The following is a 25,661-nucleotide window of genomic DNA, read 5'->3' as shown; positions in this document are numbered from 1 at the left end:
GGAGGCCAGACCGGGTAAGGACAGCGGATTGCCTTCCCTGGAGGACACCAGTGAACCAGATGGGTTTTTACAATAAGCAATGATCCCCATGACTGAAACTGGCTTCCAGATATTGTGAATTGAATTGAAATTCTACCAGCTGCTGTGGTGGGATTTGAAGCCACAGGGAGGAATTTGCAATATAATAAAAGCCCCCCCCCCTTCCAAATCAGAGAGTCTAAAACATTCTAACACATGCTCTAATAATGAGCATCCAGATTATTTTACTCCCAGTAAATGTACCTAATAATCTATAGGGTATGTCACGTTTAGAACCATGGAAAAGTTACAGCACAGAAGGAAGCCATTCTTCCCATCTTGTCCATGCCAGCCCAAATGCTCTTTCTGTGCTGTCTCCCATCAAGCTGGCGGCAGCAGAAAGCTCTCTGGCCCTCATCAGACCTGCTGCCTGCTGGGTCCTTGGACCCTGTGCCACCAAGGCTAACTCACTCTACTGCGAGTTCTCCTGCCGGGGAAGTCTCGCTCTGGAAAGACAGAACATTCTCCCCTCCGAAGGAACATTCCAGTTGACTTTTGATTCTGAGCTCTGGACACATGCAGAACCCATACTGGTATTTTCACTGTCGTCGTGCCCCGGACCCTCACCCTATTCCCTCTCCCCCATTTACTGTGGGAGCGTAAAAAGAGGTGGGCGTTGCAACTCCCATTGCACATGTGTGCATGTGCTTGTGTGTTTATGTTTGTGCAGTGCATGCGTGCGCGCACGCATACCTGTGTTTACATTTGTGTGTGTGTGCTTGTATGTGTGCATGTGTGCATGTGCGCATGTGTATGCATGTACTTGTGTGTTTATATTTATGCAAGTGTGTGTGTGCGTGCATGTGTATGTGCATGGACTTGTGTGTTGATGTTTGTGCATGTGCGTGCATGTGTGTGCACACGCATACTTGTGTTTATGTTGCACGTGTGTGTGTGTGCTTGCATGTGTGCATGTTCGTGCATGTGTGCACGTACTCATGTGTTTATATTTACGCATGTGTGTGTGTGCATGTATGTGTGTGCATACTTGTGTGTTTATGTTTGCACGCACGGCGTGTGTGCATGTGCGTCTTGTGTGCATGCGTGCATGTGCGCACATGTGTGTATGTGTACGTACGTCTGTGTGCTGTATACCTGTAAAAATAAACAAATTCTTTTATTTTCACCTTGCCTCAAGCTTGGTGTGCAAGCTATTAAGAGGATTGGGACATTTCCAAATGTACTGATTGGATAGAATATGCCTTTTATTAAGGGGGAAATCTGAATTTTAAAAAAGCACCTTTTGGTTTTCGGACGGGTAGAGAGTGGGGGAATCAGGGCTGTTTAAACTGATCTCCTCCTGAATAAATCCTGGGTGAGGCACAGTCATGACATCCGCAATTCACATGTGTACAGATTATCGCGCCACATGCAGGTAAAGTCAGGTCAGGAACCACATGCCTCGCTATTTGTTTCACTCCTTTACTGCTTGCCGGTTTGAACAGCCTCTACACAAGCTGTGAGAGGAAGTGTTCCCTCCTCACCCCCCACCCTCTCAATTAGACTCCAGCACTCAAGAGGCCGGCCACGGCGCGCACTCACACTCGCACCCAGTCAAGTGGTCACCCAGTGCAGTGGAGGCGGATGTGTGAGCATTGAGTCTATTCACCGGTGCCGTAAATGTACCAACCCTCGGCAACCCCTCAAACTTCTGTGAGGCCGCCGTGCTCTACTCATTTTGAGGAGGTGGGAAGGGGTGGCATGGGGAGCTGGGAGGAGGAGGGGGGGGTTCCCTTCAGTCTTACTTTGTTGTCAAGATAAGCTAACCCTTCTTCCCCCCCACCCCCCCACCCTTTTGCCAACAGCCACCCCAATGGGCATGCCATCTGCATGTGCTTTGCAGACGACACAAAACTTAGTGGGAATGTGAGTGGTGAGGAGGGTGTTAAGGGGCTTCGAGGTGATTTAAACATGTTCAGTGGGCAAATTTGTGGCTGATGCAGTACAACGTGGATAAATGCGAATGCAGCCATTATGGATGGAGTTTGCACATTCTCTGCGTGGGTTTCCTCCGCGTGCTCCGGTTTCCTCCTACAGTCCGAAAGACGTGCTGGTTAGGTGCATTGGCCATGCTGAATTCTCCCTCAGTGTACCCGAACAGGCAGCGGAGTGTGGCGACTGGGAGATCTTCACAGCAACTTCTTTGCAGTGTGAATGGAAGCCTACTTGTGACTCTAATAAATAAACTTTAAACTTACAGGAGCAAGGATATCTTACTGCAGCTGCACCTGGCCTTTGTGAGACCACATCTGGAGTATAGTGCGCAGTTTTGATCTCCTTATCGATTTGCCATAGTGGGAATTCAACGAAGGTTCACCAGTCTGATCCCTGGGATGGCAGGATTGTCGTATGAGGAGAGATTGAGTCGACTGGGCCTATATTCACTGGAATTTAGGAACGTGAGAGGGGATCTCATTGAAATGCATAATATACTGACAGGGCTGGACAGACTGGATGCAGGGATGTTGTTTCATTTGGCTGGAGTATCCAGAACAAGCGGATACAGTCTTGGGTACGCGGTAGGCCATTTAGGAAAGAGATGAGGAGAAATTTATTCTTTCAGAGGGTGGTGAACCTGTGGAATTCTCCACCACAGAGGGCTGTGGAGGTCAAGTCATTGAATATATTAAAGGCGGAAACAGATTTCTAGCCTCTAAAGACATCAGGGGGTATGGGGAGAATGGGGGAGTGTGGTGTTGAGATAGAGGATCAGCCATGATCATATCGAATGGAGGAGCAGGCTTGAAGGGCCGAATGGCTTACTCCTGCTCCTAGTTTTGAGGTTTCAGTTGTCCGCTTTAACATGGCAGAGAGGAGTGGTATCAAGGTTCCGTGTGAGGGCCGGAGGGGCGGGTTTCCTCGGAAGCATTGCACTGATGGTGAACTATCTACCCCCTGTTGCCCACCAACACCCCCTGCTGTCCCTTCTCCCCCCACCCTCCTTCCCCACCCGCCCCCCCCCCCACCAACCCGGCACACCCCCATCCACCTCACCATGCAAGGTGTGCCGTCTCCCACACCATTCCCAACAACCTCTGCACGATGCAACAAGCCATAATGCTGTCAGGACGAGCGCTGATTAAGAGAAGCTGGGGGTTTGTTGTGGGGGGGGAGTGTGGAGAGATGGGGGGAGAGTGGAGAGGTGGGGGGAGAGTGGAGAGGTGAGGGGAGTGGAGAGGTGGGGGGGAGTGGAGAGGTAGGGGGGGAGTGGAGAGGTGAGGGGAGTGGAGAGATGGAGGGGAATGGAGAGATGGGGGGATTGGAGAGGTGGGGGGGGAGTGGAGAGGTGGGGGGGAGTGGAGAGATGGGGAGGGAGTGGAGAGGTGGGGGGAATGGAGAGGTGGGGAGGGAGTGGAGAGGTGGGGGGAATGGAGAGGTGGAGGGGGAGTGGAGAGATGGAGGGGAATGGAGAGATGGAGGGGAATGGAGAGATGGGGGGATTGGAGAGGTGGGGAGGGAGTGGAGAGGTGGGGGGGAATGGAGAGATGGTGGGAATGGAGAGGTGGGGGGAATGGAGAGATGGGGGAATGGAGAGATGGGGGGAATGGAGAGATGGTGGGAGTGGAGAGTTGAGGGAGTGGAGAGGTGGGGGGAGTGGAGAGGTGGGGGGAGTGGAGAGATGGAGGGGAATGGAGAGATGGGGGGAATGGAGAGATGGGGGGAATGGAGAGATGGTGGGAGTGGAGAGTTGAGGGAGTGGAGAGGTGGGGGGGAGTGGAGAGGTGGGGGGAGTGGAGAGATGGAGGGGAATGGAGAGATGGGGGGAATGGAGAGATGGGGGGAATGGAAAGATGGTGGGAGTGGAGAGTTGAGGGAGTGGAGAGGTGGGGGGGAGTGGAGAGGTGGGGGGAGTGGAGAGATGGAGGGGAATGGAGAGATGGGGGGAATGGAGAGATGGGGGGAATGGAGAGGTGGTGGGAGTGGAGAGTTGGGGGAGGGTTGGGGAGGAAGAGGTCGGGGGATGAGGGGGATTGGGTTTTGCCTGCGGTGTGAGCTCCATCAGGAAGCAGGCTTTGTGAAGGGGAGAGGAGAAGGTTTGGGGGGGAAAGGTGAGAGGGGGTGAGGAGGGTGCGTAGATGAGAAAGTTTGCAAGCATCTGGCCCCGAGCCACTCGTCAGTCCAATGCTCTCGAGCTGCCTCGAACTCAACACGCCAATTAATCTACACGCAGCTCCAAGCAGGACAATATCCCAACCTATCTCATTTGGACCTGTTTTCACACTCATTTTTTAATCTATTGAGACGTGAAAGTGAGAAATGTTGACAGCTTGCTGGGGTGGGGAGGCGGTTAGACAGAGACAGGCAACAGAGGTTAATCCTTTGCCCCTCTCCAAGCCCAATGGTTCTCTGCCAGGGAAGGCAAGGTGGTCGAGAGCCCCCCGCACTGTGAGCCGACAGTAAGATACAGTTGGTCACATCACACGTTGCCGTAACAGGGGCCCACGGGATTCCCATTGGCCGGGGTCTCAGAGCCGGAACCAGCCTTTCCTGTTGTGTGTTAACACCCTCTTGGGGCTGCCACAGGCCCGGGGGCGGGGGGACAGGGGGAGGTGGATGGGGAGGGTTAACCTGGCAGCCAAGGGGCTGGTGTTGGGAGGCACGAGCAAGCCAGACTGGGAAAGGGCAGCAGATTTCCTCCCCTAAAGGATGCAGGTGGAAGTGAGGGGTGGTGGGAGAGGGTGGCGGTGATCCTCCAACTACCTCCTCTGTGCCATAGGGGAGGGCAGGAGAAAACGGGAGGGATCGAGATCGTGAACCAGGCTCACGATCAACCATTTCACCCGAGCCTGACAAACTCCATGTTAAATACCCTCGAAGAAGCATGTCGCCAAAGTTTTTCATCCATGACTCATCAGGTCAAATGCCACATTTCAGAGGATCACGACGGCTTATACTGCCGGGTGCTGATTGGGGGTTGGCAAGTCAATTGTGATTGGACTTGCCACAGACTTTGCCATGGTAAGAGCGACAGGGGACAAAACATCCACTGTTAAGACGTGATTCTGCAATTGGGCAGCACTTGCCGGGACAACCTGATGTGCTAATAGCGACATTAACAATCAATTTAAGAGAATCAATCATGCTCATAACGTGGCTTATCTATACGTGCTCAAGGTGCTGTATGTTCAAATGCTGGGATCCAGTCACTGCAAACAAAGGGAATCTGTCCCCGCCTTGTTTCTTTTTTTGTTATTCAGGCGGGGGGCTGGGGGGAAGCCAATAGTTTCTCTTTGATTTCACCATGGAAATGCATCAGCCAATCAGAGTTTGACTTGGCATCCTGGTTGAGTCACTTTCTCTCTCTCTTTCTGTCCCTGACCTTTTCTCTCTCTCGCCCTGTCTTTTCCTCTGTCCGTGTCTCCTCCTCACGTCACCAACCTTTTATCCCTCATCTCGCCGCCTCTTTCTCATCATGTCGAGCTGCCTGTCTCCACTTTGTCCTGTTACCCATTATCCCTGTGTCTGTCTCTCCCTTGCTCACTCTCTTTCTTACACCTCTCGCTGTATCTCCACCCGCGCCCCCCGCCCCCCGCCCCCCGCCGCCACCGTCCACCCCTACCCTTCTCCTTCTCTCGCTCTTTAGGGAGAGAGAGAAAGTGAAAGAGAGAGAGAGTGACACAAATTGTGGCCATTGTCTCAAATTTGGAATTCTTGCCTTTGTCCTCATGAGAGTGCAAGACCAAAAACTTTGACGAGTCTCTCTTTTCAGCAATGCTTTGGTTGCGTGTTGCTGAGTGACTGGAGGCTCCTGTCGATGGACCCTTGTGACTATTTTAACCAACTGCTCGCTACATTTCTATCGGTCGATTACAGATACCTATGTTGGAAGGGGGAGGGGGGGAGTGAGGAGTGGGGGGAGAGGTGTCTCTAATGCTGTCTCAATTCATGCACCCATCTGCCCTCCCCACCGCCTCACCCCAGCCCCACAAGATTCAGGATCGCACTGTGCAAGCACCACCAACAAGGCCTCAGGAAGTGGCGCTAGATCAGACTGTTAAACCGAAAGACAGGCTTCGCAGACACTGGAGGGGGGAGGGGAACCGGCAAAAAAAACTCAGGTCACAAGCCTTTAAGGACGAGTGTCTTGTGCCAACTAAGTCATCACACAGGCATGTGCAGTGAGTAACTGGTTATCGAGTTTTGATTAATGGTTCCAGTCCATGAGACACAAGGCAGAGAGAGAAAAAAAAAATCAAAGGACGTTCACAATGCAAAATGCCCTTCAAAACCTGCAGGAGATGGGGGCAGTCCGCGCTCTGGCTCTCTCTCTCTCTCTGCCCTATCGCAGTCTCTAAACCAGCAGCGGAGAAAGAGAGGAGGGGTACTCACGGTAAGAGGCTAGAGGGAGAGGAGGAGGCGGGTTTGGTGGGAGAGATGGAATGAGAGACAGGGAGAAAGAGAATAAGAGAGAGAGAGAGACAGGAATGGAGATAGCGAGGGACAGAATGAGGTAGGGGGATGGCGAGATGATGAGAAAGAGATGGACAGAGACAGAGACGAGGGATGAAATATTGGCAAAGTGAGGAGCCAAGAGGATGACACATGGATAGAGATACAAAGACAGTGAGAAAGAGAGAGAAAGAAACAGCCAGAGAGGAAGATAGACAGTGAGAGAGAGAGAGCGAGAGAAGGACTGAGACAGAGGGAGAGAGACAGAGAAAGAGAAACAACAGGAGACAGAGTGAAAGAGTCAGAGACACAGAGAGAGAGAAAGTCAGAGATGTAGTGAAACAGGGTCAGAACCATAAAGAGATTCAGAGACAGTGACACAGACAGTGAGGGAGAGTGAGAGGGAGAGACATCGATAGACAGAGAGAAAGAGGGTCACAGAAGGGAGAGAGAAAGAAGCATAGACAGAGAGAGGGTCACAGAGAGAGAGAGACAGAGACATCGACAGTCAGAGAGAGAGGCAGGCAGACAAAGTCGGAGACATAGAGAGACAGAGTGAAAGAGGGTCACAAAGAGAGATAGGAGAGAGATAAAGAGGGGGTCACGGACCGAGAGAGAAGATGAGAGAAAGTGAGATAGATCAAAAGAGAGGGACAGAGAAAGAGAGATAGAGAGAGGGAGTTCCAGGACTTCGACCCAGCAACAGCGATATATTTCGAAGACAGGATAATGAGTGAATTGGAGGGGAACTTCCAGGTGATGTTGTTCCCATGTATTTGCCACCCTTGTCTTTCTAAATCGTGGGTCGTGGGTTTGGAAGGTGCTGTCTAAGGATCTTTGCTGCAGTGTATCTTGTAGATAGTACACTCTGCTGCTACTGAGCGTCGGTGGTGGGAGTGGATGTTTAAGGTATGATTCTGTGAGGATGTCAATCTGTGGGACAGCCCTCCCAATGTTGGCATAATCCTCTCCCCCAACACCATACCCCCTCCAGATGTTAGTCATGAGGATGTGACAAAGTTGACAGGGGTGGGTGCGCCGGTGTAGTTTCTGGTGCTTGGGTTCATTCTGGGCGGTCTATCGAGTTTTATCCTGCTCGTGCCTTTTCTGTGGCAGTTTTCTTTACAAGTGAGTGGCTTGCTAGGTCATTTCAGAGTACAGTTTAAGAGTCAATCATATTACTGGAGCTCTGGAGTCACATGTAGGTCAGACCAGGTAAGGGCGGCAGATTTTCTTCCCTAAAGGTCAGGTGGGATTAGTGAACCAGATGGGTTTTTACGACAATCACGAGGGAGGGAGAATTTGGTTATAAACGGCAATACAGTGACAGAATGGGATAGAGGGGCAGAGAGAAAGATATTGTGGTGACAGAGAGTGGAATAAAGAGCGGGGAAGGAGGGAGAGAGAGGGATGAAGGGAGAGAGAAAAGCAGCCCGCACAAGGAGATGGTGGGTGATAATCACAGCGACTAGCTCATCGAAAAAGATGACAGAGAAAGAGAGTGAGAGAGAGGTACAGAGACAAGAATAGAGAAGACAGAAAACAGGAGAACTGAAAGAGAGAGGGAAAAAGGAATAGAGAAGACAGGAACGAGTGAAGAGCTGAAAGAATGAGAGAGAGGAGTGACAAACAGAGAGAAGAAGCGAAGAAGAGAGACAGACACACAGGAATGAAGGGGGGCAGGTGAAGGATAAACGGGTGGCGGGAGGGAGGGGAGAGGAGGAAAAATGGAAAACAGTCAGAGCCAATAAAACGTTGATATATCAGAAAGAAACCTGGCGAGAAGATGATGGTGGGTCGCTGCACTCGACCCTGCGCTGGGCAGGAGGAGGGAGCCAATGCCGAGGGCGGCAGTGAGAGTCAGCGGACAGTGTGAAGCCTCGCACCCCTCGGCAGTGTCGAGCAGCCACTACCCATCACCATTTGGACCCGGACGTTGCGTCTGTTCGGCAGTCACATCCAAGAGCCGGACGGCAGGCGCAAGAGCCGGTGTTTCCCCACCCCCCGGTGCTCAAGGATGTGGGCAATGTCCACTTAAGGACCACTTGGTGGAGGTAGGGATGTGGGGGGGGGGGGGGGGGGGGGGCAGTGGCAGGGAGAGGGCCAACACCACCCCACCAGCACCCAAGGAGGCACCAACCCACCTCCGCCATGAGCGACCAATGAACAGACGGAACTCCGAGTGCCCAATCGACATTGACCAATCACAGTGGACTGAGAGGAAGAGCCTAGCACCAGTTTCCAATTGTGTGTTCAACACCTCCCCCCTGCCAAAACCTCAGCACCAATGGCTGTGTGCCCAGGAGGAGACCATTCAGCCCTTTGAACAGCTACCTAGTCTTGGTCAATTGACTCCAATTCATTAGTGAGGCCACACCTGGAGGACTGTGTCAGTATTGGTCTCCTTAATGTAATAAAAGATTTGTTAGAATTAAAATCCTTACAGTGCAGAAGGAGGCCATTTGGCCCATCGAGTCTGCACCGACCACAATCCCATCCCGGCCCTATTCCTGTAACCACACATAATTCCCCTGACACTCAGGAGGAATCCCACCCAGTCCTATTCCCCGTAACCCCAAGTATTTATCCCACTAATCCCCCGAACCTATACATCTTGGGACACTAAAATGGCCAATCCATCTAACTTGCACATCTTTGGAGTGTGGGAGGAAACCGGTGCATCCAGAGGAAACCCACGCAGACAAGGGGAGAACGTGCAAACTCCACACAGACAGTCACCCGAGGCCGGAATTGAACCCGGGTCCCTGGCGCTGTGAGGCAGCAGTGCTAACCACTGCGCCACCATGCCACCCACGTATGTAAATGGGCCAGAAGCAGTTCAATTTACTCGACTTACACCAGGGATGGGTGGGTTGCCTTATGAGGAAAGATTGGAGAGGCTAACTTTGTATCTGTTACATGGTAAATGAGTGGGGTCCTTGAATATTCTTAAGGCAGAGCAGGATAGATTCTTCATTAATGAGGGGGTGATAGGTTATCGGGGATCATCAGGAATATGGGGTTGGGTTTACAATCAGATCAGGCATCATCTTATTGAATGGCAAGCAGGCTCGAGGGGCCGAGTGGCCTAATCCTGCGCCTAATTCCTATGGAATCCCAGTTTATGTTTGCAAATCCCAAATCGGAAATTCCCTGGTAGCCAGACTGAATGATCTCGGTCAGGTTCTGATCCAAGTTTGGCCAGGATCCCATGAAGATAGGGTTTCAGACGAGGCTTCATTGTAAAATTCGGAATAATTTCAGCCTCGCGGTCTCTCTCTCTCGACTTCCATTGGTTTATTGCCCTGTGCAGAAGTGGCAGTTCCAATTTCAAAGCTTTTTGTGCCAACTTGCTCCCAGTCCACGAGAAGTGATAGTCTTACATTGTTATTCAAAAAAATTCTACTGTGTATAAAATTAATCTTCTGCCGGAAGGCAAACAATCAAAAACTGAACTCACTTGTCAAACAAAACAATTGCTGTGCCATTCGCCAACAGAGCAGTTACAGAGTGTCAAGTCACAGGACAGGGAAGTATTACACCACAGCAACAAAAATACATCACAGATACATGGTGTCACGTCACAGAGAGCAGATACACAGAGAATTATCACACAGACCCATTGCACAATGTTATATCATACAGTGCAGTTATGCAAAGTCATATCACACAGAACAGATACACAGTGGAATATCACAACAAGCAGATACACATTGAAATCTCACACAGAACATATACAGAGTGTCATATTACACAGAGCAGATACACAGTGAAATATCACACAGATCAGATACACAGTGGAATATCACAATGAACAGATACACAGTGTTATACCACAGCACAGATACATATTGTCATATCACAGAGAGCAGGCACAGTGTTATATCACACAGAGCAGATACACAGTGAAATCTCACACAGGAGCAGATGCACAGTGAGGTCTCACACAGAGCAGATACACAACGTGTTATCACAAAGAGCAGGTACATAGTGAAAGGTCACACAGAGCAGGTACATAGTGAAAGGTCACACAGAGCAGGTACACAGTGAAAGGTCACATAGAGCAGGTACACAGTGAAAGGTCACATAGAGCAGGTACACAGTGAAAGGTCACACAGAGCAGGTACACAGTGAAAGGTCACATAGAGCAGGTACACAGTGAAAGGTCACATAGAGCAGGTACATAGTGAAAGGTCACACAGAGCAGGTACACAGTGAAAGGTCACATAGAGTAGGTACACAGTGAAAGGTCATACAGAGCAGGTACACAGTGAAAGGTCACATAGAGCAGGTACACAGTGAAAGGTCACATAGAGCAGGTACACAGTGAAAGGTCACACAGAGCAAGTACACAGTGCAATATCACAGAGCAGGTACACTATTATATCACAATTAGCAGAAACACAGTGAAATTCACACAAAGCAGAAAAATAATGTAATATCACAATGAGCAAATATGCAGTGTTATATCACACAGAGCAGATATACGGTGTCATATCACACAGAGCAGATACGCGGTGTTATATCACACAAAGCAGATACACAGTGTCATATCACAATGATCAGATACACAGTGTTACATTACAAAGAGCAAATACACAGCAAAATATCAGTGCATATGGAGGCCATTTAGCCCATTGAGTCAGCACCAGATCTCTGAAAGAGCACAATACCCAGGCTCAGTGTGTCTGACAGATCCCAGTCTCTGAGTGTTATAGATCCACCACTCACTGAGTCTAATAGATCCCAGTCTCTGAGTGTTATACGATTCCCCATTCTGTCTCTGATAGATCTCTGACAGTCTCCACCCTATCCCCATAACCCCACACATTTAGTATGGCTAATCCCCCAAACCTACACATTGTTGGACACTAAGGGGAAATTTACCATGGCCAGTGCACCTAACCGACACATGTGTGGGTTAGGTGGATTGACCATGGCCAGTGCACCTAACCGACACATGTTAGGGGCGATTTAGCATGGTCAATCCACCTAACCCACACATAATCTATGACACAGGACATAATCTTCAAATACCAGGAGAGGGGGTATAACATAGACTGGGATCTGTTAGACAGTCAGTGAAGGATATATAACGCAGGGACTGGGATGTATCAAAGTGAGTGAGTGTGGGATATCTAACACACAGAGACTGGGATCTGTTAGTCAGTGGGGAATCTATAACACAAGAGTTTTGATACAGTTTTCTGTATGAATTGAACTGATGTCCAGATTCAGGGTCCCTTGTTACAGTGATGGCACGCATCGTCTGAGCAGCAATCAGACAGTACCGCAATGACAGCTCATTAACAGTGCTGATATTGAGCATTCTGTATCTTTAGAGAGAACAAGTCCAGCTTCGGCTGGAGACAGTTGCGCTAATAACAGACAGACAGGGAGGGGAGAGCTGTTTATAGAGTCTCTCGGGGGGCTGCGATGCCTTTATATGGCAAGGCATGGCAAACAGGGCTGTCGGCACCTGGGAGCTGCCACCTCACTGGAGGCAGCAGCTGGTGCTCAGGGGGCTGGGAGCTGGGCTGGCTGCTTAGAGAGGTCACACTGCAGTGAGTGCTCGCTCTGACAGGTTTGAGCCGGAGCCCCTGGGTTCGTGTGCTCAGCAAGAATGAGGATCTCAGGGTCAGGGGAATGGAGATTAAAGCTCTCTTCCCAGCCCGAGTTCCTGCACTCTGCATTATCTCCAGCCCAGGACCCTTGGTAAACCCATTCCAAGCGATTCAGAGTATTTCAATCCCCTCTGCTGTCTCTGCACTGTTATTTTGAAATCACCTGTGTGCATCTTGCCATGCACTCATTATATCTGCTCTGGTTTATGTACACACTGCCATGAGTGTGCACACACTGGGACTTGGGAGTCCTAGTTCAGGATTTTCAAGGTTAACTTGCAGGTTGTGCTGTTAGTTAGGAAGGCAAATGCAATGTTAGCTTTCATTTTGAGAGTTCGAGAATAGAAAAGCAGGGATGTACCACTGAGGCTGTATGAGGCTCTGGTCAAACCACATCTGGAATATTATGAGCAATTTCGGGCCCCGTATCTAAGGAAGGATGTGCTGGCCTTGGAAAGGGTCCAGAAGAGGTTCACGAGAATGATCCCAGTAGTGAAAAGCCTGATGTATGAGAAGCGTTTGAGGACTCTGGGTCTGTACTCGTTGGAGTTTAGAAGGATGAGGGAGATGTCATTAAAACTAACAGGATACTGAAAGGCCTGGATAGAGTTTCAGTGAAAGTTTTTATTTATTAGTCACAAGTAAGGCTTACATTAACACTGCAATGAAGTTACTGTGAAAATTCCTTAGTCGCCACACTCCGGTGCCCGTTTGGGTCAATGCACCCAGCCAGCATGTCTTTCAGACTGTGGGAGGAAACTGGAGCACCCGGAGGAAATCCACACAGACACGGGGAGAATGTGTAACCTCCACACAGACAGTGACCCAAGGCGGGAATCAAACCACAGTCCCTGACACTGTGAGGCAGCAGTGCGAACCACTGTTCCACCGTGCCGCCCATGTGGACGTGGGGAAGATGTTTCCATGAGTAGCAGAGACTAGGATTCGAGGGCCCAGGCTCGGAATAAAGGGACAACCCTTTAGAACTGAGAGGAGGAGGAATTTCTTCAACCAGAGGGTGGTGAATCTGGAATTCGTTGCCATTGAAGGCGGTGGAGGCCAATTCATTGAGTGTATTTAAGACAGAGATAGGTAGGTTGTCGATTGGTAGGTTGTCGATTGGTAGGTTGTCGATTGGTAGGTTGTCGATTGGTAAGGGGATCAAAGGCTACGGGGAAAAAGCAGGAGAATGAGGTTGAGAAATTTATCAGCCGTGATTGAATGGCAGAGCAGACTCCGGGCCGAATGGCTTAATTCTGCTCCGATATATGGTCTTCTGTGACTGGACAGGGCAGACACACGCACTGTGACTGGACAGGGCGGACACACACACTGTGACTGGACAGGGCGGATACACACTGTGACTGGACAGGGCGGACACACGCACTGTGACTGGACAGGGCGGACACACGCACTGTGACTGGCCAGGGCGGACACACGCACTGTGACTGGACAGGGCAGACACACGCACTGTGACTGGACAGGGCGGATACACGCACTGTGACTGGACAGGGCGGATACACACTGTGACTGGACAGGGCGGATACACACTGTGACAGGACAGGGCGGATACACACTGTGACTGGACAGGGCGGATACACACTGTGACTGGACAGGGCGGACACACGCACTGTGACTGGACAGGGCGGACACACGCACTGTGACTGGACAGGGCGGACACACGCACTGTGACTGGACAGGGCGGACACACGCACTGTGACTGGACAGGGCGGACACACGCACTGTGACTGGACAGGGCGGATACACACTGTGACTGGACAGGGCGGACACATGCACTGTGACTGGACAGGGCGGATACACACTGTGACTGGACAGGGCGGATACACACTGTGACTGGACAGGGCGGAGACACACTGTGACTGGACAGGGCGGATACACGCACTGTGACTGGACAGGGCAGACACACGCACTGTGACTGGACAGGGCAGACACACGCACTGTGACTGGACAGGGCGGACACACGCACTGTGACTGGACAGGGCGGACACACGCACTGTGACTGGACAGGGCGGATACACACTGTGACTGGACAGGGCGGATACACACTGTGACTGGACAGGGCAGACACACGCACTGTGACTGGACAGGGCGGACACACGCACTGTGACTGGACAGGGCGGACACACGCACTGTGACTGGACAGGGCGGACACACGCACTGTGACTGGACAGGGCGGACACACACTGTGACAGGACAGGGCGGATACACACTGTGACTGGACAGGGCGGATACACACTGTGACTGGACAGGGCGGACACACGCACTGTGACTGGACAGGGCGGACACACACACTGTGACTGGACAGGGCGGACACATACTGTGACTGGACAGGGCGGACACACGCACTGTGACTGGACAGGGCGGATACACACTGTGACGGGACAGGGCGGACACACGCACTGTGACTGGACAGGGCGGACACATGCACTGTGACTGGACAGGGCGGACACACACTGTGACTGGACAGGGCGGATACACACTGTGACGGGACAGGGCGGACACACGCACTGTGACTGGACAGGGCGGATACACACTGTGACTGGACAGGGCGGATACACACTGTGACTGGACAGGGCGGACACACGCACTGTGACTGGACAGGGCAGACACACGCACTGTGACTGGACAGGGCGGATACACACACTGTGACTGGACAGGGCGGACACACGCACTGTGACTGGACAGGGCGGATACACACTGTGACTGGACAGGGCGGACACACGCACTGTGACTGGACAGGGCGGACACACGCACTGTGACTGGACAGGGCGGACACACGCACTGTGACTGGACAGGGCGGATACACACTGTGACTGGACACGGCGGATACACACTGTGACTGGACAGGGCGGATACACACTGTGACTGGACAGGGCGGATACACACTGTGACTGGACAGGGCGGACACACACTGTGACTGGACAGGGCAGATACACACTGTGACTGGACAGGGCGGACACACGCACTGTGACTGGACAGGGCGGACACACGCACTGTGACTGGACAGGGCAGACACACGCACTGTGACTGGACAGGGCGGATACACACTGTGACTGGACACGGCGGATACACACTGTGACTGGACAGGGCGGATACACACTGTGACTGGACAGGGCGGATACACACTGTGACTGGACAGGGCGGACACACGCACTGTGACTGGACAGGGCGGACACACGCACTGTGACTGGACAGGGCGGACACACACACTGTGACTGGACAGGGCGGACACACACTGTGACTGGACAGGGCGGATACACACTGTGACTGGACAGGGCGGACACACACACTGTGACTGGACAGGGCGGACACACGCACTGTGACTGGACAGGGCGGATACACACTGTGACTGGACAGGGCAGACACACACACTGTGACTGGACAGGGCGGATACACACTGTGACTGGACAGGGCGGATACACACTGTGACTGGACAGGGCGGACACACACACTGTGACTGGACAGGGCAGACACACACTGTGACTGGACAGGGCAGACACACACTGTGACTGGACAGGGCGGATACACACTGTGACTGGACAGGGCGGACACACGCACTGTGACTGGACAGGGCGGATACACACTGTGACTGGACAGGGCGGACACACACTGTGACTGGACAGGGCGGACAAACACACTGTGACTGGACAGGGCCGACACACACACTGTGTTTGCACAGGCCATGCTCACACTGTACTTGGTTGGACACTCACCGATGGTGGAGGGGGGATTCCGGTCATCGTGCTGTCCACTGCGCCCGCCTGTTCGATCAGTGTCTGGGACGGGGTGTAGAGACGGAGTCCAGTCTCGGGTATCGGCTGTCCCGGGAAATCAGGGCCGGCATGGGGAAGAGGAGGCGGGTACTCGGCAGGGAGCCGGCCCTGTGGTGGGGGAGGAGGGTACTGTGGCGGGTACCCCTGAGGTAAACCTTCAGCAGAACTCGTCCCATCCTGAGCACCCTAGGAAGTTAGAAACAGACTGTAAATAGAGAGAGAGACACACACACACACAGAGAAAGAGACAGACAGAGAGAGAGAGAGACAGAGAGAGAGAGACAGAGAGAGAGAGACAGAGAGACAGAGACAGAGACAGAGAGACAGGGAGTGTGATAGAAAGTGTGACAGGGGAGAGAGACAGAGAGAGAGATAAAAAGAGTAAAAACAAGAGAGAGAGAGAGAGACGGGGAGGGAGACAGAGAGAGACAGAAAGAGAGAGAGGCAGGGAGAGAGGGTGGTAGGGAGAGAGAGAGAGAGAGAGGCAGAGACTGAGAGGGGAGCAGGAAAGACAAAGGAAAGAAATAGAAACAAAGACAAAGAGAAACTGTGAGGCCAAAAGGGAATGAGGCAGTGAGAGAGCGAGAGACTGAGACAGAGAGTAACAGAGAGAGGGAGAACAGGAGAGAGGTAAAGACTGTGAGAGGAATGGGAGAGACAGAGAAGGGGCAGAGAGAGAGAGACAGAAAGAGAAAGATGGAGGGACAGAGACAGAGAAGAGACAGAGTGATAGAAAAAGAGAGAGAGAGAGTCATAGAGTCATAGAGGTTTACAGCATGGAAACAGGCCCTTTGGCCCAACTTGTCCATGCCGCCCTTTTTTTAAAAACCCCTAAACTAATCCCAATTGCCCGCATTTGGCCCATATCCCACGATACCCATCTTACCCATGTAACTGTCTAAATGCATTTTTTCAGACAAAATTGTACCCGCCTCGACTACTACCTCTGGCAGCCTGTTCCAGACACTCACCACCCTCTGTGTGAAAAAATTGCCCCTCTGGACACTTTTGTATCTCTCCCCTCTCACTTTAAACCTATGCCTCTAGTTTTAGACTCCCCTACCTTTGGGACAAGATATTGACTATCTACCTTGTCTATGCCCCATCTACCTTGTCTATGACTGAGGCTTTAAGACAGCGAAAGACAGAGAGGGGGAGACTGAGAGAGGGAGGGACTGAGGGAGAGAGACACAGAGTGGGAGGGACTGAGGGTGAGAGACAGAGAGGGGAAGGGACTGAGGGAGAGAGAGGGAAAGACAGAGAGCAACACAGAGAGAGGGAAAGATACCAAGGGAGAGAGACAGACAGGAGGGATTGAGGGAGAGAGACAGTGAGAGAGAGATAGAGATGAGAGAGAGGGAGAGTGAGAGGGCAACAGGAAAAAAGGGAAGAATAAGGTACCGAAGGGGAATGAGAGAGTGGGAGTGTGAATGGCAAAGAGACAAAGAGAGAACAAGAGATAGAGAGAGTTTGGGACAGTGAGAGAGAGAAAGAAAAACAGAGAGAAATACAGAGAAAGAATGAGAGACAGAAAGAGAAAGAGAGTGAGAGAGAGAGACAGGGAGCCAGACTAAGAGCGAGAGAAAGGCAGAGACAGATAGAGTCACAGCAACAGAAAGAGAGAGATTGGCAGTGAGAACCAGTCAGACAGAGAGAGATGGACATAAAAACAAAGAAAAGGAGGTACAAACGGGGAATAGGACAGCAACAGATACGGTCAAAGATAAGTGAGAGAGAGGGGGATGTAGAGATAGAGAGACGGCTAGACAGAGAGAGACACCAAGAGACAGAATGTGTCACAGACAGATAAGACCATAAGACATAGGAGAGAATTAGGCCACTCCGCCATTCAATCATGGCTGCTATTTTCCTCATCCCCATTCTCCTGCCTTTTCCCCATAACCTCTGATCCCCTTATTAATCAAGAACCGATCTATCTCTGTCTTAAAGGCACTCAATGACCTGGCCTCCACAGTCTTCTGCGGCAAAGAGTTCCACAGATTCACCACTCTCTGGCTGAACAAATTCCTCCTCATCTCTGTTTTAAAGGATCGCCCTTTAGCCTGAGATTGTGTCCTCTGGTTCTAGTTTTTCCGACGAGTGGAAACATCTTCTCCACGTCCACTCTATCCAGGCCTCGCAGTATCCTGTAAGTTTCAATAAGATCTCCACTCATCCTTCTAAACTCCGAGTACAGACACAGAGTCCTCAACTGTTCCTCATACGACAAGCTCTTCATTCCAGGGATCATTTTGTGAACCTCCTTTGGACCCTTTCCAAGGCCAGCACGTACTCCAAATTGGGTCTGACCAGAGCCTTATAGTTTCAGAAGTACATCCCTGCTCTTGTATTCTAGCCCTCTCAACATGAATTCTAACACTGCATTTGCCTTCCTAACTGCCAACTGAATCTGCACGTTAACCTTAAGAGAATCTTGAACAATGACTCCCAAGTCCCTTTGTGTTTCTGATTTCCTAAGCATTTTCCCATTTAGAAAATATGCCTCCATGATATATCCTGGCTCGAGGACGCAAGGGAGAACTCCACTGCTCATCATCGAAAGAGCAACTCTGGGATTCATTACATCCACCTGGGAGAGCTAAAGGGGCTTAGTCCAAAACGTCCAACAATGCGGCACTCCCTCAGCACTGACCCTCTGGCAGTGCAGCAATCGCTCAGTACTGTCCCTCTGGCAATGCAGCAATCCCTCAGTACTGACTCTCTGACAATGCGGCACTCCCTCAGCACTGACCCTCTGGCAATGCAGCACTCCCTCAGCACTGACCCTCTGGCAATGCAGCACTCCCTCAGCACTGTCCCTCCGACAGTGCTGCACTCCCTCAGCACTGACCCTCTGGCAATGCAGCACTCCCTCAGTACTGTCCCTCCGACAGTGCTGCACTCCCTCAGTACTGACCCTCTGACAGTGCGGCACTCCCTCAGTACTGACCCTCTGACAGTGCGGCACTCCCTCAGTACTGACCCTCTGACAGTGCGGCACTCCCTCAGTACTGACCCTCTGACAGTGCGGCACTCCCTCAGTACTGACTCTCTATGCCTCCATTCCTCCTTCCAAAGTGCATAACCTCACACTTTTCCACATTGTAATCCATCTACCACTTCTTTACCCACTCTCCTAACCTGTCCAAATTATTCTGCAGTCCCCCTGCTTCTTCAATACTACCTGTCCCTCTACATATCTTTGTATGGGTAGATAGACAGAGAAAGAATGCCCAAGAAAGATGGGGCGAAGGAGCTGTAAAGAGGGTAGAGAAAGAAAGGTATTGGGAGACAGATAGAGTGGGGGTCTACAGACAGGTAGATAAAAAGAAATGGAGAGAGAGAAAGAGAGACTATGCAATTTGATGGAGAAGTCAGTCCACAATACAGAGGCTGAAAGAGAACGGAATCCTCCAATGGGCAATGTGATAATCAGCAGATACCGTGATGGATAACAGTGATTGGGTGATACATCCTGGCTCGAGGACACAAGGGAGAACTCCACTGCTCATCATCAAAAGAGCAACTCTGGGATTCATTAGATCCACCTGGGAGAGCTAAAGGGGCTTAGTCCAAAACGTCCAACAATGCGGCACTCCCTCAGCACTGACTTTCTGGCAGTGCAGCAATCGCTCAGTACTGTCCCTCCGACAGTGCAGCACTCCCTCAGTACTGACCCTCTGACTGTGCGGCACTCCCCCAGCACTGACCCTCTGACAGTGCGGCCCTCCCTCAGTACTGACTCTCTGACAGTGCAGCACTCCCTCAGTACTGACCCTCTGACAGTGCAGCACTCCCTCAGTACTGTCCCTTCGACAGTGCGGCACTCATCAGCACTGACCCTCCGACAGTGCAGCACTCCCTCAGCGCTGACCCTCCCTCACACCCGTTAACATGAGGGACAAACCAGAATGGGACCCCCTGTTGCCCCATACAGCCAGAGACCCCATTCATTGCTAACCTCCCTCCCTGGTGCCCCTCTCTCTCCAGGTACCTCCTTCCTGACGCAGCTCACAGTCCACAGTCCCTCAGAGACGGCCAGAGGCTTGGTTGCCCATGGCAACGCAAAGCGGCCTTCCAGGAGCATGGCATCTTCCAGTCTTGCATCCCACCCGTCACGTCGGAAGCTGGCTTTAACCCAGAGGATGACGTAGCCCACGTGGGTGACTGTCTCTCTCCCCTCCTCTCTGTGATCCTGGCCAATAGTATCAGCAGTGGAGGGCCAGGAGGCGGGGAAGGGAGGATAAGGCTGAGGCCGAGGGAGGCCAGGCCCCTCATCCACCTAATCCAGACCTGCCCATGTATGGTCACCTTGTCTTCATTGTGCCAAACACATCCCCCTCACCCCAGGCCCTGGCCCTCCCTCTCAGCACTGCTCACAGCTGCTCAGTCACAGCTGGCAGCTGTCAGTGCCAAGCTATTTCGACAACTGTCTCTTATCAATGACAGCTGGGTGACTGGGACCACTTGACCACAACATCCTCCACCAATCCCACTCCCCCCCCCTCCTCCACAAGAATGCAGCAAGTTGACAGGCAGATTCCTCAAGGTCATAGTGACATTTTCTCACCCAAAAACAAGCCGCACTCCTGATTAACTGAATAGAAATGTGGGTGCCCTTTAATCGAGAGAGAATGTGTGTATCCCATTAACCGATAGAGAATATCTGTGCACCTTTAACCATGAATGTGTGTACGCCTTTAACTGAGAGAAAATGTATACCCTTTTAACCGAGAATGTGTGTATGCCTTTAACTGAGAATGCATGTACATCTTTAACCGAGCGAGAATATCTGTGCACCTTTAGCCAAGAATGTGTGTACCCCTTTACTTGAGACAGAATATGTGTACCCCTTTAATCGAGAGAATATCTGTGCACCTTTAACCAAGAATGTGTGTACCCCTTTAAGTAAGAGAAAGTGTGTACCCCTTTAACCGAGAAAGAATGAGTGTACACATTTATCTGAGACAATGTGTGTACACCTTTAATCAAGAGACAACGTGTGTACACCTTTAATCTAGAGAGAATGTGTGTACCCATTTAACCGAGAGAGAATGCATGTACCCCATTAACCCAGAGAGAATGCGTGGACAACTTTAACCGAGAATGTGTGTACACCTTTAACCGAGACAGAATGTGCATACACCTTTAGCTGAGAGAATGTGTGTACTTCTTTAACCGAGAATATCTGTGCACCTTTAACTGAGAATGTGTGTACCCGTTTAACCGAGTGACAACGTACGTACACCTTTAATTGAGACAGAACGTGTATACCCTTTAACCGAGACAGAATTGTTTTAATTCATTTGTGGGACATGGGCGCCGCTGGCTGGCGAGCACTTATTGCCCATCCCAAGTTGGTCATGAGAAGGTGGTGGTGAGCTGCCTTCTTGAATCGCTGCAGTCTACGTGCTGTACGCCTTTAATGGTGACAGAATGTGTGTACCCCTTTAACCAAGACAAAATATGGGTACCCCTTTAACCGAAACAGAATATGTGTACCTTTTAACCAAGTGAGAATGTATGTACGCTTTTAACCGAGACAGAATGCATGGACACATTTAACCGAGACAGAATGTGCGTACCCCTTTAACCAAGAATGTATGTACATCATTAACCGAACGAGAATATCTGTGCACCTTTAGCCAAGAATGTGTGTATCCCTTTAACCGAAAGGGTGTACCCCTTTACCTGAGACAGAATATGTGAGCCCCTTGAATCGAGAATATCTGTGCACCTTTAACCAAGAATATGTGTACCCCTTTAAATGAAAGTGTGTAACACTTTAAGTTAAAGGGGTACACACTTTCATTGAAAGGGGTACACACTTTCTCTCGGTTAAAGGGGGATACCCTTTCAGTTAAAGGGGATCCCCCTTTAACCGAGAATGTATGTACACCTTTAACCAAGTGAGAATGTGTGTACACATTTACCCGAGATAATGTGTGTACACCTTTAATCAAGAGACAATGTTTGTACGCCTTTAACCTAGAGAGAATGTGCATACCCTTTTAACTGAGAGAGAATGCGTGTACACCTTTAACCAAGAGAGAATGTGTGTACACCGTTAACAGAGACAGAATGTGCGTACACCTTTAGCTGAAAGAATGTGTGTACTTCTTTAACCGAGAGAGAATATCTGTGCACCTTTCACTGTGAGAATGTGTGTACTCCTTTAACTGAGAATGTGTGTACCACTTTAACCGAGTGACAACGTATGTACACCTTTAATTGAGACAGAACGTGTGTACCCCTTTAACCGAGACAGAATTGTTTTAATTCATTTGTGGGACATGGGGGCCGCTGGCTGGAGAGCACTTATTGCCCATCCCAAGTTGGTCATGAGAAGGTGGAGGTGAGCTGCCTTCTTGAATCGCTGCTGTCTATGTGCTGTACGCCTTTAATGGAGACAGAATGTGTGTACCCCTTTAACCAAGACAAAATATGGGTACCCCTTTAACCGAGAATGTCTTTACCCCTTTAACCGAAACAGAATATGTGTACCCCTTTAACCGAGTGAGAATGCATGTACACCTTTAACCGAGACAGAATGTGTGTACCCCTTTGACCGAGACAGAATGTGTATCCCTATAACCGAGCTGACACAGAGTCTCTTTAACTGATTCAGGGTCTGAGATCCATTTCTAACACTACCAACAATGAATAATTGTTTGTTTACCCTGCCCAGGTACCAGTGGGAGTGCTGCACAGTCGGAGGTAGATTCATATATAGTTGAGGATTCCAGCTCAATAATCCAGGCGAAACTGAATGGGCCTCCCCCTGTTTCTGTGTGACAAGCTCGAGGGGCTGAATGGGCCTCCTCACGTTCCTGTGTAACAGGCTCGAGAACGGGACTGAATGGGCCTCCTCCCGTTCCTGTGTAACAGGCTCGAGAACGGGACTGAATGGGCCTCCTCCTGAGAGCCTCTCTCAGTTGCAATAGACAACACAAGAACTGCAATGTTATAAATAAACCTTCTCCTTAAAAGGTGCTGGCGCCCACAGCTAATTCAGTATCTGTCTACTTAGAGAGGGAACACTTCCTTACTCCTGCACAGATTAGCGAGGAATCTCTCTCTCTCTCTCACACACACACACGCACAGGGCGACAGCGACCAAATATAGTCGGTCTTTGACAACACCAAGGCCTAGCCAAGACGGCGGGTGGGACATTTCTGAAGTGATAAGATGAGTGTGCTGTCGGAAAAGCATAGACATTACTCTGACAGCGAGAAAGAGAGGAATCGAATTCTTGAGGGACCTCAACCCCAATATTCCACACTCCTCATAATCATTTACACAATAAATGAGGACATTCTGCCCCACGGTGACCCTGGCAGCCCGCCACCCACAGCACCTCACCGAATCTCACTAACCCTCCCACCGCCTGCTCCTCGACACTGCACCCTCCCTACTCACAGACAACACTCCGATGCCCTCTCGAAGGCCTCAATGGAACTTGCCTCCACCACACTCTGCAGGCCCTAGTTCCTGCTCAAGTCTTCACTGCTTCCTTTGTCAAACACTCGAAACCTGTGTCCTTCTCATTCTTGATCCTTCCGCCAAGAGATCAATCATGGTCTCATGGAAAAGCAGAGCAGGCTCAACGGGCCAAATGGCCGACTTATTAAACTCTAATGGGAGCCACTTTCTCTCCCCCTCCCTCCACTCAGCTGGCCCTTCTCCAAGGAGAAGAGTCCCACATTTCCCAATCTATCAACGCTCCTCATAGAATCCTTACAGTACAGAAGGCCATTCGGCCTATCGATTCTGTACCGACCACAGTCCCAAGGCCCTATTCCCGTAACCCTCATTTACCCTGCTAATGCCCCTGACACGAAGGGGCAATTTATCATGGCCAATCTACCTAACCTGCACACCTTTGGACTGTGGGAGAAAACCGGAGCACCCGGTGGGAACCCACACACATACGGGGACAACAGGGAGATCCACGCAAACTCCACACAGACAGTGACCCGAGGCTGGAATTGAACCCGGGTCCCTGGCACTGTGAGGCAGCAGTGCTAACCAGTGCCGCTCATCCCTGGAAGCACTCACGGGAACGTTTTCAGCACCCTCCCAATAGCACCGTTACTTCCCTCATAACATATGCTCCGTTCATTTGCAAAGGAGAGATTAGAGAGAGGGTGGCATATTGGCGCAGCGATTAGCACTACTGCCCCATAGTGCTCGGGACGCGGGTTCAATTCTGGCCTTGGGTGACTGCCTGTGAGTCGTCTGAACATTCTCCTCATGTCTGCCTGGGTTTTCTCCCACAGTCTGAAAGACGTGCTGGTTCGGTGTATTGGCCGTGCTAAATTCTCCCGCAGTGTGCCCGAAAGGTGCTGGAGTGTGGCGACTAGGGGATTTTCACAGTAACTTCACTGCAGTGTTAGTATGAGCCTACTTGTCACTAATAAATGAACTTAAAACATTTCATGCGGAGATGTCGTCAGTGCTTACACTATGAGAGGCAGCAGCCAACCTGCGCGGAGCAAGTTCCTGTCAGTGGCGGAGGTTGGTGCAGAGCTACAACAAAGAACATAACACCAGGACTGAGGTTCACTGGGGATTGCCTCACAGACCGGAATTCAAGGAGCGCAGAGATGTCATAGCACTGCCCAATGTTGTGGGGATGGGAGTGAGGGGATGGGGGAGGGGGGCGGTGGCAGGGGTCAGGGATGGCGGGGGTGAGGGGTCAGGGGTGGGGGGGAGACGAGAGGTTGGGGGTGGGGTGGGGCAAGGGGATTGAACCAAAAGGATCATATTATAGGGGCTGGAGAAACAGACAGAGAGAGGCTGTGAGGGGCCATGGAGGGATTGGAAGAGGATGAATATTATGGGAGCTGGATTAACATCAGTAGAGATACAGTCAGTAACACAGTGAGCTGGAGGAGAGGGGTTACTGAGTGACAGTGCGAGGGAGCTGGATTAACATCAGTACAGATACCGTCAGTAACACAGGGTGCCGGGGAGAGGGGTTACTGAGTGACAGTGTGAGGGAGCTGGATTAACATCAGTACAGATACCGTCAGTAACACACGGCGCTGGGGGAGAGGGGTGACTGAGAGACGGTGTGAGGGAGCTGGATTATCAGTAGAGCTAAAACAACATAAATGTTGGGAGAGGGTGTCAGGTGGTAACACTCTCATATTCCCAATGTTCCCCACTTCCCCTCCCCCCAGAATGATCTCAGATTCCAAAAACTATTTAGGCCGGGACAGAAATAGACACAAAACGTTGCTTAACTGAGCGAGTTACTGAAACTTCAAACATGCGCCTTTACCTGTACAACTCCAGGATAACACTGGGCGGCTGCCTGTGGGTACACCGGCAAGGTATACGGGTGGAGTAGCATGGGCGGTGAAGACAGCATGGCACATAGTACCCAGGTAAGGAGGCAGGCGAGCAAGGGAGTAGAGAGAGAGCAGGAGGCAGAGAGAGAAAGCGACAGAGAGAGCGAAAGAAATAGAGAGAAAAAGGTACAAGAGAGAGGAAAAGCAACAGAGGAAGAGTGGGGGGGGGGGGGGGGAGAAAAAAGCAGAGGGAGATCGGGGAGAGATAAAGCAAACAGGCCAGTGCGAAGGAGAAAAAACTGAAAGGAATAGTCAGAGACAAAAATAGACGAGAGGAAGGAGAGGGGGAATAAGGGACGGAGAGAAATGAAGCGGTGAAGGCAAGTGGATAAAAAAGAGATCAATAAAGAAAGGGTAAAGGGGCAGATAGAGAGAACGGGGGAGAGAGAGAGTTTGAGGCCCTCAGATAGAGAGAAAG

General features: G+C 51.0%; 1 protein-coding gene across 1 annotated transcript in view; it reads right to left on the bottom strand.

Annotated features, from left to right (window-relative positions):
* LOC144493871 (RNA binding protein fox-1 homolog 3-like) overlaps positions 1–25,307 on the bottom strand; it is a 59,882-nt gene extending 34,575 nt beyond the window's left edge. Inside the window, exons 1-2 of the mRNA XM_078213445.1 lie at positions 25,174–25,307; positions 15,827–16,072 (exon numbers count right to left, since the gene is read on the bottom strand). Of these exons, the coding sequence (XP_078069571.1) occupies positions 15,827–16,072; positions 25,174–25,263 (336 nt within the window). The 5' untranslated portion in view covers positions 25,264–25,307. The remainder of the gene's footprint in view (positions 1–15,826; positions 16,073–25,173) is intronic.
* Positions 25,308–25,661: the final 354 nt, after the last annotated feature.

The sequence above is a fragment of the Mustelus asterias genome, chromosome 5 (genome assembly GCF_964213995.1).
Source record: "Mustelus asterias chromosome 5, sMusAst1.hap1.1, whole genome shotgun sequence".
Lineage (NCBI taxonomy): Eukaryota > Metazoa > Chordata > Chondrichthyes > Carcharhiniformes > Triakidae > Mustelus > Mustelus asterias.
This window is presented reverse-complemented; position numbering and strand designations above follow the sequence as displayed.